Here is a 16144-nt window from a genome sequence, read left to right on the forward strand (position 1 = left end):
AGGGCCTAAAGCTGAGCACCACGCTAGCTACGCCTATTAGCCTACACGCAGATGGAGAGCAGAGTGAAGGTGTGGGGGCGGGGGGGAGTCCCGGCTTGAATGAACCAGGGTTCCATGGAGGCTTGGCCCCCGGTTGGGGAACAGCTTCCACTTAATGCGTTAACAGTTCTTAGTCCACAGAAGAAGCAATGTTTTCCCATGAAGGTTCAGTTAAACAGAAATGTGCCATTTCCACATTCCCGGCCTACGGGGGGGGGGGGGGGGGGGGGGGTCTGGGGATGCGGGGGCCGACGGACGGAGGAGCTGGAGGAAATATCAGGGCTGAGTCCAAAATCAACCTCATGAGAGCGCCGGCTTGGTCGGGTCGTGTCATAATTATTAGTGATTAAGGCAGGCTATCGTATATCAAGCAGTAACCGAGATTTGCTATGAAAACTCAAATAGCGCCTGTGGTTCAAGTTGGGGGGACGAACCCAAAAGGTTTGAGCAGCTGCTGCAAAACATCTCTCACTCTTTACAAGTGACCATTTTGGTTTATTATTAGTATGAGTTTTGTCTTTATCGAATATTTTCTAGAAATGGGTCTCTGTGTCATAAAACAACCCAGAGAGAGGCTGCAGGACACAATTTACCAAAGCAAATACTCACCCTGTCAAGTCAGTGCAAGCCCTAAAAGGTTTGGTTTGGTTGAAAAAAATAAAACTGAGGCAGACCAGGAAGATGGGTGCACTTAAAACTAAATAAAAATACTTTTTCAGCCCACAAAATAGGTTTTTGTTATATATACTGCGTCAGTTAACACCTGAATGGAAGAAGGGTCCTCTGGGACATTACATCAGCTTGGAGAATGGCTAAAACAGATCCACCACCAGTGTGTTATCAGCATTTAATGCACAGACCCCCTAAATGAGCCGCCCACGAGGAAACGATGACTCCGACTCAGTTCGATCATGCAAAGAAATATTTAACACATCCCTTAAAATATGGAGCCTAATTGGAGAGTGAGGTCTGAAGAATGTAGAAAACGCACTACTTGAATTTAGGAGGGGAAAAAGAAACGATCCTCTGAGCAGCCAATGTCCAATTAGTGGAGTACACGACGTGGGATCCAAACATTTGTTTACAAGAGGCTGTTGCGCTCGCTCTCTCTCTCTCCGGGACGGAGACCCTGGTCGGATTCCACAACAGAGTGGGTGTGGCTACACCGCACAAACCTCAGGGCCTTTTGACATTACACTGCGTAACCATGAGGTCAGAGGAAGGCTCTTTCTTCCCATGCACAAAGGGGTGATTTTTCACTCGCCCCGTGAGAACGGCGGCGAATAATGAACTCTCGGGGCCCTGGTATCACGTTGGGTTTCACACGCGTCAACCCCATTCTGGAGCGGAACAAAAGGGGCAGTACGAGAAACATTTGCTGGGAGGGAACAGCTTGCTCAGGGCATGCCATGCTGGGTGAGTTTCAAGCCTTTTCAGGGCAGTGCTACTCATGAGGTGTTGGTACTTTTGAAAAAAATACCGGGAGGAAGATGCACAGATTCACGCAGAAGGTGTCGTTGGACCTGCAGCGCAGGAAGCAACACCCGACGCTAGGAGTTTCAGGCAAGCCTGGCTAATCTTTTTTAAATAATAAAATGATACATGTTTTTAAAATCCAAACAGAACGGGTTCCACCTCCGATCCTAAACCAAACCAAATTAGGTCCGAACCAAATGTGACTTTTGCTTCAATGAGGCACGGCACACAACACAAGACGTCCTCTTGCAGGAAGCGGGATTCCGAACATGTGTTAAAACTCGTCAATAAAATTCTGTATTCTTTAAAAGTAAAAAGGTTTAAAGATATATTTTTTACTAAATAAATACCTGGACTGCGGCAATTAAAGCCGTTGTGGAAGTTTATTCAGAATGGAAACCGACCAGCGAGACAAGCTGACAACAGGCAGCTTTACGGAGTCAACTTTTACTATTCCATATCTTCCACTCGCTTTCAGACTTTAACCTCCTTTTAAGGAATCAATTTCTTAAGGGCTCTTCCTCCCTTTTTTGTTTTTCCTGCAACAAAATTGTGAACCTTCGTACCTGAGATGTTCATTAAACGCCAAAGAGAGGGCAGACTCGCCGCCTACTCGGATTGCGTGCAGCAGATGCTTCTGGGTAATAAAATATCCTCCTCGGTGCACTTTTTAATCGATGGAATTTATTGCGCTCCAGACACGGCTGGGACTAAATCCGGCGACTTTCCAGTTTCCGAGACAGTCTATAACCAGCACCAGGACCGAGCCGCCCCGCTCTGTGTCATCTGCTCTGCTAAACTCAAAGGCGTTTGGGAAAGGCCAGACGGATTAGGCTGCAGTTACTCTGACATGCAAAGCTGCTCATGATTCTAAAGCCCTCACGGCTGATTAATCACAAATTATGATCAAACAGCTGACTTAGCCGATAAACATATGACACCGTCGGCGACTGTGTGCGCGTGCCAGCGCGTGCGCGCATGCATGACCTGGGAGTTGGTGTGTGTGTGTGTCTGCAGACTCATTTTCCACGGCGCCCAGAGGGCACCCCGCCAAATTAAAATCACCAATCGCCCTGACATTCATCCGTGCAGAGTGTGAGCTTTTCTTGTGTGCTGGAAGAAGAAAAGGAAAGAAATGCTCCTCACTCTCCAAACACGTCCACATTCTGAGAAAGCCAAGAGGCCTACGCTTGTGTGTCGCACATATGGAGAAGAGGACTTCAACTCAAACTGGCAGAGGGTGAAGGAGTCCGCTGACATGGATTCTTAGAAGAAAGAGGAAAGCTGTGAAGTCTGAGAAGCTTTAATCCCCCGTCTCATATCTGATAGCGGAGCAGCAGGAGTCAGCAGCTGGATGAAGAACATCTGGACTTTGGGGTTAGCGGAGCTAAATCAAGACGCAGCTCAGTGCACCAAGGGGGCACCACTAATGTGTAGGGAACACAGCCTTTTCCCAGTTCATTGTTTATTATTGATGAAATATCTTAAGATTAGAGCATACGCGTAGCGTGATTGATTCATTTTGAGGTCGCAAACAAAAAAACTCATTTTTATTGCAGCAAAATTTGTTTTTATCCCAATAACAGAGAGCATGTTTACCTACATGTCTGTTTAATGCAATCGCGAGATTTAAAACAAATATATAACAAATATATTTCAGTGGAATTTGTTTTGCAGTAAAACTTTAAATAATGATCGTATTATGAAAGAAAATAAAAAACGGAAATACTACATCCCATTTTAGGGTCAGCGTGCACCACAGTACAGTTCAGGAGGCTTTCTTAGGCCGTGTAACAGATTTTGCTTTTTTTTTTGGACTACACATTTCTAGGAGAATCTAGCCATATTTTAGGTTGACAAAGAACTATAAAATTTAAATTGAAAAAAATTACAAAATTGCAACAACGTTTGATTTGCTGACCTGGGTGATTTGCACGCACTATAACAAAATTATTATTTTAAAAAGCTCTGTAACACAGTTATTCTAACGCCGAGGACGACCATGAATACTTACAGTTGGAAGAAATTAATTCAAACAAAATCAGGGAGTGTATGGTTTACAGTTAGAGGAGTTTGATTTTAATTGTAAAGTCATTTATTTAAATAATTGTTAAGGGACAAAAACTTGTGAGCTTCCTTGAGAAGAAAGAAAGACATCTCCAAGAGCTAATGAGCAAACGAGAGAAAAGCTCAGCTCAGCTCCCTGTCACCTCCTAACATTTACAATGTGGCGGACTCCACATGGGTGTACATGTGTGTGTGTCTTTGCACCATACAGATAGTGATTAATTCAGATGGTTTTTGGCATTTCAGTTTGCATCCACCAGAAAGCAGCCTGCTACTGCAGCACAGATTCAACATGCCAGAGCTTTGGTCGCTTCAGGCAACAGGAATTCTGGGTTATTTCTACCCTGGTGTATGTGGCATGGTTTTGGTTATCTGTGCTTAACGGGCCAATGAAAGTACTGCTGCTCCACGGCTCATTGGCTGCCGCAGGGATGCGCGTATATCCTGATTGGTGACTTTCTGAGAGAACACGCCCTCTGGTTTTCCTTCTGTCTTTTTCGGAGGGGTAGGGGGATTTGGAACAAATTTGCATTTTTTACCGATTTTCACTGCTGCAGGGAGAATTTCTAACCTAATTTTAGAACATTTCGGTCTCCAAATGACACATATCATCAAATGTAAATGAAATTCCTCAGAGCTTGAGCTTCAGCCACCAGCATCGCTCCTAAAAAAAACTCCTTATTCAAGACATGACCAATTACTCGGACTCTTTTAAATCACCTCAACACAAACTTCTTAGTCGGGCGGCGTCTTCGCTGTACTTTGAAAACAATCCAAAGAGCGATCTGATGGGGAAAATTGCAAAGTGAGTAAGGCGGTGGTGCTGCACCACTTATCCCACTACCCTGCTGGGTTGCTGGGCAAAATTTAGAAGAAGCCTGCCTCCATACAGGAGTGGCTTGGTGGATGGTTAATGCGTGTGACGTCTTAGACGGCGTGTTTCTCTCACCCCCCCTGTGTATCGCGTGTCTAGACCCCACCAGCGTTACTTCTGGAAGAACCACGTGACCCAGATGAGCACTCACAGGACTTCAACGTCCGCACTTCAGGCCTATTCTTTTTTTTTTTTTTTCTTCGATCAATTCTTCCCCTTGATTTCGGCCCCAGTAAGTGAAGCTGACACGGAAAGCGGAGCCAGCGAAACATGGCTGATTCGGAGCGAGGTTACAAAACTTGTTTTTTCTAGACTATTGCTACAACTACGCACAATTTTAATTTAATTAGAATGAAATATGTTACGACAAAGTTGAAATTTTTATATTTACTGTGTTTTTTTAATGGGAAAAATCAGTGAAATGTGTTCAATCTTAACATGAAAACACAATATTAATTAGAGGTAGAACCGTAACCTCATATTACAACTGAATTATAACTGAAAAGGTGAGATTATTACAAATTCAAGTAAATTGATATGCATACACAAAAAATATCACAATGTTTGTACTTTACTATTAAATAAAAATCCAACAATCAAAAGATAACATTGTTTTTGCTAAAATAAACAAGATAAATATTTTTTTTATTATTAACTACTAAATTCTCGGGGAGATTTCTTAAGATTAATCATCTGAATGTATGGATTGTTTTAAGCATATAAGTAAATTGGTCTACTGCCAAAAACAAATGAAAAAAAAAGAAAATTAATGAAAAGAAAACAATTAGTGAACTTTTGGTGACCACACTTTTGCTACTTACAAAAGTCCACTAAAACTTAATAGTAGCCTCCATCCACAGGCAGAAATATGAGTAGTGAGCCATAAAAAGACTTCTGATGGAAACCTAAGCAGCCGGCACACTCGGGAAACAAATAAAACATCTTTATGAGCAGGGATCTTAATAGGCACAGTCCCGGTCCAGTGGCCTCTAAGTGCTCTGTTGGACAAGTGTGTGTTTCTGAGCCGACTTCAGACACCATCGGCTACTGTCTGCACCGCCACACACAAAACTCAATGTTTTCATTACGCTGGCTGCTGGATAATTAAAAGAACACTTTCACTGCCCGTGAAATTACTGAATATTACTCAAAATAAAACAAATGGATGCAACACACAGTGTCGAGTCATATGTTCTGTGTAATCAGAGGCCACATTTTTCAGCCCTTTTGTGAGCAATTTGCTAATGAGGTAATAGGTTTCACTTTCCAACATAAATATACATGGTGGAAGAATTTGAAGTAATTCTTTTGATTTAATGGTGTTATTTCACAAAATTGACGGATTTCGCTTTGACTGAAAGTATACACCTTTATTCTGTTTTTAGAATTAGGCTTTACAACTTGGAAGTATATTTTGATCTCCTTTTTGATTTGTTGAAATAACAAATTTCTGATCAATATAATCTTGAATATTCATGTTTTTTTTCAAGTTTCCCATTTTTGTAAATTATCTTATCATTCTCTAGCAAAATCATGGACAAATGTATATTTTTTGAAGTGAATAAATATCCTTAAAATAATGACAGATTTCAGACAATTCCTAACTAACTTCATGACATTAAATCAGGGTGAGACTTTGGTCGAGCGTGGGGGGTGAAACCCGTCCCTAGTGCTGTTTTTTATTTGTTCCCTCAGAGTTCGTCAGTCTCTTTGAAGCAGGACAGGACAGGTGACCTTGTTCCTTTTGTCAAACAGACAATACCAGCGTGTTGGGCCATTAGTTTTTCTTTGTAGGTGCTCGTTTAGGTGTGATATCCACCCTGTCATTGGAGATAGCGCAAAGCCGTCGTCAGAATCCACCACAGGGACAAAGGAAGTCTTCTGAGGCCAAAAACACCCCGAGGAGATTTACAACATTCCTTTCCCAGTCACAGTAAAATGCCATTATTTCAATTATACACCAGAATTGGCTTTAATCCCACAAATAAGAAGGAAAAGCCGTAAAAGAAGCACTGAGAACCGAAGAGCCTCTTTCCCCGACTCATGAGAGCGTAGTACTCCACTCAAGTGGAGACGTCTGATTGGCGGGGAGGGGAGAGCCGCCATTGGCTAAGGCGGCGGCACATTGTGTGTCGTCTCAGCGCTGGGACCTGTTACGCCAGATGCCCTCCTCTCGTCCCCTGCAATGTTTGCAGCCCCACGCACGCGATCCCTCGCTCCGCTTGGCTGCACCCTCTCATCGCATTACTTCTGCTATTCTAACTCCTGCATCAATTATGCACTAGAATAACTCTGGGCCCTGATGGAGCCAAGACATAAAAGGGGATCATCAGCGCTAGCTGTTGCAGCGTCTGCCCAGCGCGCTGCTCGCCACGCCGACCCCTGATATGAGCGGGCCGCGGTGCCAGCTCGTACAGGGCAGCAGCAGACAAACAGGACGCGGCTTCATCGGCGGTAGGACAATCAGTGAGGGACGCCCCTGCAGAATGGCCGACTCAGCAGAGCCACAAGGCTGTATTTCAAACTCGATTCTTATCCGAGACAAAATGTGCATTGTTTCAACTTGCTTCAAGGTTATTTATTTGCTGAAAATATAAATATGTGTCATCACATCAGTGAAATCAGTGAAAGCTAGATGGTTTTAGTTCTTTGGGAGGTAGACAAGGCTAAAAAAAACACAGCGGAGGCCTAATCAAATTTTTTTGACCAGTTTTAAAATCAGGTCAAATGGTTTGTTTGGTTGGTTGAAGTGACAAAGAAATAATGGTGATCTTTGATTTAATGTAACACCACAGCTTGAAACAGCTTGAAACCCACATTCTTCTCACAGGTCAAAGCTGTCACCTCATGAGAGAAAAGCTCCAACTTTTATCCAAAAGAAATGAAAACGTTTTTCTAGAAATTTCTATTTCTGAAATTATATCATAAACCCATTTTAATTTCTCATCAAAAGACTAACAACTTGGTAGAAGACAGAAAACCCTTCCTGTGGCGTGTCTTTAAAAACAGGAGATTTCTTTGCAGGAGTGGGGGGTGTTGGATCAGAAAAGATCAGAAAACGCTCAAGTGACGTCTCACTATTTGTAACCTACTTTTATCCCCTGAAACAAAATGGAGTCGACTTTTGGAAAATGGCTGCCCGTGTGCTTCCCGCTCCGCCACACACCACTTGAAGAGGCGAGGAGGAGACGAAGTAAGCCACGTGTGTGGAAAGTGTTCACATCATGGCAGCCGGAGTTTTCAATTATAAACCTTTGCCATTTAAAAAATACCTAAAAAATAATTGAATTGCCGCCATTCATCACCGAAGGGACACACAGACCAGGAAAACACTTGTAAAAAATGAAAAAGGACGCCGACATGATGCCGACCGCTCCCATTAAAGTCCTGACCTGAATTTCTCCAGGTTGCGTGTGAAGGTTTGTCCGGGGTCTATCGTGAGATCATCAACAGCTTTCTCAATATTTCATGTGTCGCAAAACCCCAGAGCGTGCTGAAATCCAACAGGAGGAAACTCTTTGAGTCTCAACGGACCGCCGAGCCGCACGAAAAAGGTCTCGCAGAGTCACACCGAGTTCGTGCAACAGCAACCCGACCTGCACGCGCAAGAACTACCATCGACACGACGGCAAAACGCTGCGGCTTGGACTCCAAGCTGTGATCAGATGAAGCCTCTTAACCCCAATGATTACACCAGACATTGGAACCGAAAGCCAAAAGCCAGAAAGACATTAAGACAGCGGCAGTGTCTCCTACAAAAAAACTAATTTTGCTCCACCAGGGGATGTGAACAAAACGCATCAGCTTCGTCGAAATTCCATCCAAGATACACAGGAAGAAGTCACCCAAGGCATCGACTTGGAGGAAAATCTTCCGGCTTGAGCCAATTGATATTTCATCCGTTATCGCATTTGATTTCAATTGAACGACGTTCAAAATTCTCTCATCACCTCCATTTGTCTTTAACGCAGAGGAGACATCACAGCTGACAAGCCAAAACGCCAGATGCACGGCGGCCTGAAGTCGAAAAATCGCTAAAAGAGAGTCATTCACTGCTCAATAATCCAATCTAATGTCCCCTACTTCAAAGTATGGTGACTTTTTGTCCTTTAAGTCACGTTGTATCTGTTTGGTTCCTGTGCTGCAGTCCTGATTGAGTGTAATAAGCGGATAAAGCCTGAGCTACCAGCAGTCCACAGCTGGCACACCTACACACACACACACACACACACGTCAGGGAATTTTGGTTTCTTTTTACTTGTAAAGCACATTTTTGCGTATACACTCCCTTCAATACTGACTTAACAAATCACTTTATTCAGTATGACCTCTTTTATCACAGTTATAGATGTGCAACCAGTGTTTCTGACACAAGAAAAAAAACGGTTTCATTGTTAAAATTGTATATTTTGCAGTATAAAGGGACTCCAGCAGGGCGAAGCTGCCGTCTTTGATGCCGCGTGATGCCCGACAAACCGCAGCAGCCTTGCCCTGTCTGTTAGCAGCTTAGTGGCTCTTTAGGACCTTTCTAGAGGCAGTTTTTAGAAGCTTTACTGCAGTCATTAGGAGCTAAGGCTGATTAATGTGAATGGTCAGGCAGGGCCTGGCTTTCTGAGGGGAGAACAGAGAGGGGTGAAGGGTCCCACAGGAAGTGTTTTGTGTCTCCGCACAAAGGGAGGGCTGACCTCTTAAGCCCCGTAGAGCCTCTTTGCTAATACCCTCACCGGTGCCTACAAAGACACAGGGGATGCCATTTCACCACTCACATTTGAACAGCACACACAGAAAAGAAAGCCCCGCCAAGATTAAAACGGCAGAAAAGTGAACCTCTGTGCAGCCGAGTGAGACTGTGAGATTAGAAGCCCCGAGGAGTTCCCCCCCCCCCTGCTAATCCATTGACTGTCGCGCATATCAAAAACAGGGTGCCAAACTCAGACAGGAGGTGATGTGGACACAATGAGCCCCCTCAAGAAACTTTTTGTCATAAAAGTTACACGTAAAAAAAGATTTTGACCTGTTCCCACCTGCAACATATATTAAGGGACATTTCCTCTTTTTTAAAGATGATACTTCTTGAAAGGGGTTTGAAAAAATCAAAATGCTGACAATTTTCTTCAGTTTTTTTAATATCATGATGCTGAAAATGATTTGATGATTTGTGCTGAAAACTGATGGCGTTTTCTTATAATTTTCTAGACTAAGGATACTCACACCCAGAGTGAGTGTTGAAGTATTGAAACAAGTGATTTTTATACAAATCACATTGACAGATTTAGTTCCAATATGAGTGGAATTTTAAGAAATCCATAACAACTCAATTTTAACAAATTTTAAAAATAATTTGATTTCATTTCTTTGATTAAAATGAATGTCTTCCTTCAACAGGCAAACAGTTAAATGGTTTTTTTTCCCGATTGAAATTTTATTAAAGTAATCATGCTGCTCTGGCAGATCTGTTGCTCCTAAAAGGGAAAACAATACAGTCACAATGGAAATTCTTGTCATTTAAAATAAAATGCACTTATATAACATAAATAACTTGCACTGCATTCATTGTATGCCCAATAAAAAAAGAGCCTGAGGTCATCATTGTCCTATACCAATAAAGTGGCCACACTTATTAGTAACTTCCCGTCACTACTTCCTGTCAATCACGGCCCGGCAGCCCGAGGGCCCTGGCCTTGTCAGTGGGAGCGTAAAAAGGAGGGCTGGCGCTGCTCCTCTCTGCAGGCGGGGTCGTAGGGAGCACGGGGAATGACGGGCGTCACCACAGGTCCTCTGACCCCCCCCCCCCCCTCTCTGCAGACCACTGAGTCTTATTAAGTGCATTCTGTAAGGTACGAGTGATTAAAGTCCAGCGAGCGGACGCAAGCGGACATGACAGGAATGAGATTTCCTATCTGTGATTCGGCGCTCTTTCATTTCAGGCAGTGAGAGACTGAAGTGCTGCAAGGAGGCTTAATGCTCCTGCACTTTGTAATAAAATGGAAGGTAAACCTCAGATAAGAAGCCTCTCATCCTCCCTTTATTGATACTCTCTGAAGGAAATTACATTCGGTCCGCTCCCTTTGATGCCTTTTTAAGATTGACACTTCCTCAGGGTGGGTACGTTCTGACCCCACCCCGGGACTCCGCGGCCTGGACACGGTCCCCCTGCCGTATAGCCTATGGCCTCTCATGAGAATGTTTCTCTCTCACCCCCAGCGAACGCATTGTACCCCCCCCCCCCCCCCCCCGGTTCTAATCCCCCTGCCCCCTTAACATATGCACACTCTCCACAGCCACCTCAACCGTCCCCTCCTTCTCCCAGTGTGTCTCCCTGCACAGCTAAAAGCCAGCTACGGGCCACTGAGTAGGGGCGGAACAATGGTGGCCTTTCAGGCGCTCGGTGCCAACGGTGGGAGAGCGCCACGGTCCTGAGACCCAGTCAATATTTGGACCTGGTTTTGCCTTTTTTAATCCAAGCGGAACCGGGCGGCAGGGGGGCCCGGGACGAGACCGAGAGGGGAATGCGAGGGTAAACAGTGGGAACAATGCCAACGGGGCAACTCATAACACCACTGGGAAACTATCACAACATCGACCTCGCCACCGAGGCATAGAGGAAGTAGTGTTCCTTTAAATGGAGATTAAAAAGAGAGCAGGAGGGGGGGGGTCACTCTGCTGTGGCAGGAAAAGTCGGCGAGAGTCAGTCAACTCGAGGACCTCGCTCCCATTTTCTGAGTTTCAGCCAAAAGCAATCAACTACGTCCAGACACAAAGCGGAAAGACGGTTAGCAAAAGGCCTTTAAAGTCTATAACCCCACTTCTATCACATGTACAAAGCGGCCTCAGAAACCAATTCTTTGATAATGGAGAAATATGTTGCATCTGCCGGGGGAAGCTTTGAAGGGCATTATCGAGGATTAAAAGGAAACCCCTGGGGTGACAGTGCTCTCTGTGAATGCTGGAATCCCTCTCTCTCCAGCTGTCAGGTCCTTAGTCCGTCCCAATGAGGTTCTTTGATGACGAGGGGTATCAGTTTCCATGGCGTCCGAGACACAAACAGTTTGAGAGATTAGGGACGGAACCCCGGCTCTGATTCTCCGTTGATCCCACCTCTCAGCAGCAAATAAACACCTCGGGCCTCGGCAGCGGCTGCGCGCGGACCATATGGAGGCCGGGTGGGTTTTAATGAAGCCGCTAAATAGCCCGCGAGCAGGGAGTTCACTAAAAGCTCCTTGTCAGAGTAGCAGTAAATAGCCCGCTCATACACTTCATGCCGCCGCAGACGGCAAAACGGACAAAGGAGAAGGAACCTGTGTGACTCATTTCTCTTACACAACCATATTTGTTTTTGTTGGTAGATGTCGGTCTTGTTGAAATAACATGTCGCTAATATGTAATGAATGATGTCTTAAAGCATAGTAAAGACGTCAGCAGTTTGAAATGTCGATAAGTTGTTATGTCTTGTATTTGCAGATCTATAAACATGAATAAATGTCGTGCATGTAAGCTGAGCCCTGTGCTTTCAGCCAATAAACTCGGTAGATACTGCTCGGGCCACCACGCATTATCTGAAATCCTTCTTGGTCTCAACGGTGTTCAGCCAAGTATACCCTTTAAACATCTTCCTCAGGAATATGTCCAAATTAGGAAAATGCCCAGACTTTCCACACCTGTGTGCACACTTTGACTAAAGGGCGGACTCAGAATAGAGCCAACGATGCAAAAAGCTTTAACGCCGAGTGAATTACGGATAAATTCCCGAAATGGGACAGTTATCTGAAGCCTATTTTGTTCAATTAATCAATCGTGACTGCGTGCTTTCTATCCAACCAAGCTCCCAGAGACCCCAAGTTTCATTTACTTTCCTTATAGTTGCTACTCGCTGTGAGTGGAAGCTTTTCCAAATGCTGGGGTGAAGCTGAACCGGCTGTGAATCCCCCCCGCCCTCCCCCTCCTCTTACTCCTCTTCCTCTTAGAGTCCTGCTCATCTGAGCCTAATCAGCAACAAACATCAGCAGAAGAAGATGCGCACCCCCCCCTCCCCCCCGAGATGAAAGCAGAGCAAACATGGTCTATCTAAAATCACACCAAAAAAAGCTTTCTTTTTAACCGCATTCAAACAATAGAAAAAGATGAAATGTCATCGCATTTCCATTTTTCACGACTCACTTCCCATTTCAATTCCAGAGCTCCTGTAGCGGATTTCATGAATGGCTGAGTATGGACTGCTGCTCCGGATGCCATTTCTCCCCACTTTGGTCAAATATGCAGCAGAGATGTCAGAAGAGGGGGGTAAGAAAGCTCATCTGGAAGCTGGGACTGTTCCCGGGGCTCCAATACCGAGTGTGGTTACATTAAGCAGCAGGGATCCGGGGGTTGGCGAGCTCGTACGGAACACTGCTGGGTTCTGCTGCAGGTTACGGGGGCCCCAAGGCTTTAACCGCGGGCCCTTCCCTCCCATTATGCAGCCGGGGTCAGGTTTAGATTAAATTCATGAATGAGAAAAGGAGACAGTCATTTAGAGTTACTCATTTATTTAGCCCCCATTCTGCAGAGACAAAGCCCAGGCGGGGCGCCCAGCGCCGGGCCCATCCCCGGGCCCCATGGCCGGCGGTACTGCCCCGGTTTTGACCCTGACAACAGTCCCCTCTGTGCTGCTTAACCCACAACTTGCCTGGTTACTACCAAGTGTGTGACCTCAGCATGTGCGGATCTCTCACAAGGCCGCGCGCCACGCTGTGCCTTGGCCGCTGCTGAAATGCCCCTGTGTACCCCCCTCTTTGTCTACCCCAGCGTGGGCCGGCGGGGGGGAGGGAGAGATAGAGGCGGGGGGACAGTGGAAGTGGGAGCCCGGCAACCAAGAAACCAGACTTGGGAAGCGGGAAATGTTTTGGATTTGCATCATTAACGTGCCGTCAGCTCAACGAGACACTTCCTCGTCCTCCAGCAAACGTCCACGTACATTTGCAGGGGATTTTTTTTTTTGTTGTTGTTTCGTTTTTTTGACTCATGCCGAAACTGCAGCCAGCAGCGAAAGTATTCCAACTGAAACAAAGTGACACACACTCATTATATCACCATGCGCTCGAGTGCCAACAGTGAGCCACTGAGTCACCCGGGGAGGTGTCCTGGCAGACTCCGGAGAGAAATGTCACTGAGGTATTCAGCTGGAGTCATATGGATAAACTTTTGGGGGGCGGGTTTGGGGGCCCTGCTTTATAAAAACCATCACGGGACAAACTGCTCGTTTTTGAGTCACCCAAAATCCCCAAATCCACTTATTGAGCCTTTTAATGAACACAGCAGCGCTTCACTGTGATAGTAATAAACTAACTTGATAGTTTATTACTTTTATTACTTATTATTAAGAACCCCCCCCCCCCCCCCCTAGTCTGACAGGATGTACCTCTATTCAACACAAACACAATGCTATCACGTATGACCCATTGCAGCAGACTGGAAGAGACTGGAGAGCGATTTGAACGCAGCGGCGGATCTCCTCGTGCGTTTCATTTTTGACCCGAACGTGGGAACGTGGAGCGAACCACTGGACATTCGCGCGTGAAGCAGCGGGCAGCCCGCGCAGAAAGGCTCGTGTCCCTCCGAGAAGAACGCGTCTCATGCCGATTCACGATTTGAATTGAGATGCGGAATCGCCAGAGTAACGATCGGTGGAGGCAGCGCGTGCGTGTGAAGACCCCGGGACGGTGGTGATGCAACGCAGTTGCTGTATCATGAACACACGTTGTTACAAATACATGTCATTTCGAGGTTGGATATTTAACCTGTTAATATGTAGAATGACGTTTAGTGAAGCTGTTGGTGATGCGGAGCGCGCACACCCGAGCGTCACTCATTGATCAAACTACCGTAAAACCGGCCGGAGCGCAGCCTCAACGGGGCACGCGTTTGAGGGGCAAGTTGGCCACCTCCGCGCGCCGGTGCGTAAGGGTCAGTAAAGGTAAGAAGGGTTCTACTTACTTGGGGTTGGTCCGGTTCCAGTAGACGGCGTAGCGGTCGGACACCACCTTGGAAGCCGGGTCCTGGCAGTAAACACACACCACTACGACGAGGACCAGGAACAGGATCATTTCCACTTGCGGCATCGTGGCTCCGCGTCTCCGACGGTGCCAAAATTGATTCCGGTCCCGGTGCCGATGTGACGGGGAAATGTTGCGCGGAGAGTCCGCTTTACAGGTGCCGCTTCCTGCTCGGTGTTCGGAACCAAACGAAATGTCTTTCTCTGCTTTAACAACAACAACAAAAACGCTTGACGCCAGTCAGATCGATGACTTTGCACCAAACCCTTCACTCGAAAACGACTTCAAAAAGCCACAGTATTTCTGTCCCAACAATCTTCCGCAACTCCGCTGCGCGCTGCAAAACTGTTTCTGCAACTCGCCTCTGATTTCCCGGAGAGGAGGTGCGCAGTGTGTGTGTGGGGGGGGGATATTAAAAAAAAAACAAGCGAATGAATGTAACACAACAGATAAACAGAAATGCAGTCCGCGCGGATCCGTCTCTCTCCTCGTTCGGTGCGGCTTCCAAACCAGCAGCTTCTTCGGCTCCAGCTGAACCCGCAGCCGCGCGAGCGCTTCTGCCCCTCCGCCGAAAACCACAGACGCACACGGGCAGGAAAAGAAGAAGAGGAGGAGGAAGAAGAAGAAGAAGAACCTCGCTGCGTAAACGCGCACAGTCTCCGGGCTGAGCGTCACCCCGACGAGCGGCTCCGCAACATCACCGGGAGCGCACGAGAAGCGCCGATGTCAATGTGGAGGAAGCAAAGCCGAGACTGCGGCGCTCGGTCTCCTGCAGCCATGCTCTCCAGGACCAACCCCCCCCACCCCCCTCTCCCTCCGCCTCCTCCCACTTCGACCCCCCCTCCCCTCCCCCTCCTCTTACTCTCTCCACCTTCCTCCCTGTGACTGTGCCAGCCGGGGTACACTGCAAAAGGTGCTGCTCCTTTGCGGGTGCGCTGAATCTTCTGGGGGGCAAATGATGCCAAATGAAAAGAAATGCAGCCCTGGTTGTTGCCGCGGTGTTTTCTTGCAGGGTACAGTTTCCCAGTGGCTCACATTCTCATTGGCCCGGGTTTTGAATGACGGTCGTTTTGTTTATGTCGACATCCCTTCTACATGTGTTTCTGTGCCCCCCCCCCACACTGAACCCAGATCGTTTCACAGACTTGCGGCACAACGTGCTCCTATTTACCGGTTTGAACTTCATTTCACTTGGTCTCAATCTACGTCTGTCCTCAAATCTGATTTCATTTAAATGTCCCAGAACCAAAAGTTCAGCTCTTTCCAATTCAATTAAAAGACGTTTGCTTGAAGGAATTTTCTGGAAAACAATTGCTTTGTCAGTAAATGCAGTGCTCCGTGCCAGAAGAAATGGTTCCCAACTGATCTCCAGACGGTTCTTTGAAGGCATTGCCTCAAAACCAGAAAGTATCTCGGCCCGGCAGGACTTTTCACTTGCGTTGTTGGGGGAAACAAACTTTCCCTTCTGCACTGAATTAGGTCATAAGCCAAACATTACTATGAGTTCAAAACCAAAATGCTTTAATTTCCTCTAGTTTGCCTCTAAATAATGGATTTAAATGTGTTTTTTCTCAGCCACATGTTTGTCTCTCAGACATTTCAGACTACTTTGCCCCCCTTTGGATCCTGGGCCATGTAAACACTGAGCTGAGGTAGTTCG

At 46.2% G+C, this 16144-nt stretch overlaps 1 protein-coding gene across 1 annotated transcript in view; it reads right to left on the reverse strand.

Moving 5' to 3' along the window:
- The window catches only part of LOC119226789 (ephrin-A5b-like), a 53528-nt gene extending 38246 nt beyond the window's left edge, over window positions 1–15282 (reverse strand). Inside the window, exon 1 of the mRNA XM_037485075.2 lies at window positions 14426–15282. Coding sequence (XP_037340972.1) covers window positions 14426–14550 — 125 coding nt within the window. The 5' untranslated portion in view covers window positions 14551–15282. The remainder of the gene's footprint in view (window positions 1–14425) is intronic.
- Between the last annotated feature and the right edge of the window lie 862 nt (window positions 15283–16144).

Source organism: Pungitius pungitius, chromosome 18 (assembly GCF_949316345.1).
Source record: "Pungitius pungitius chromosome 18, fPunPun2.1, whole genome shotgun sequence".
In the NCBI taxonomy this organism is placed as follows: Eukaryota; Metazoa; Chordata; class Actinopteri; order Perciformes; family Gasterosteidae; genus Pungitius; species Pungitius pungitius.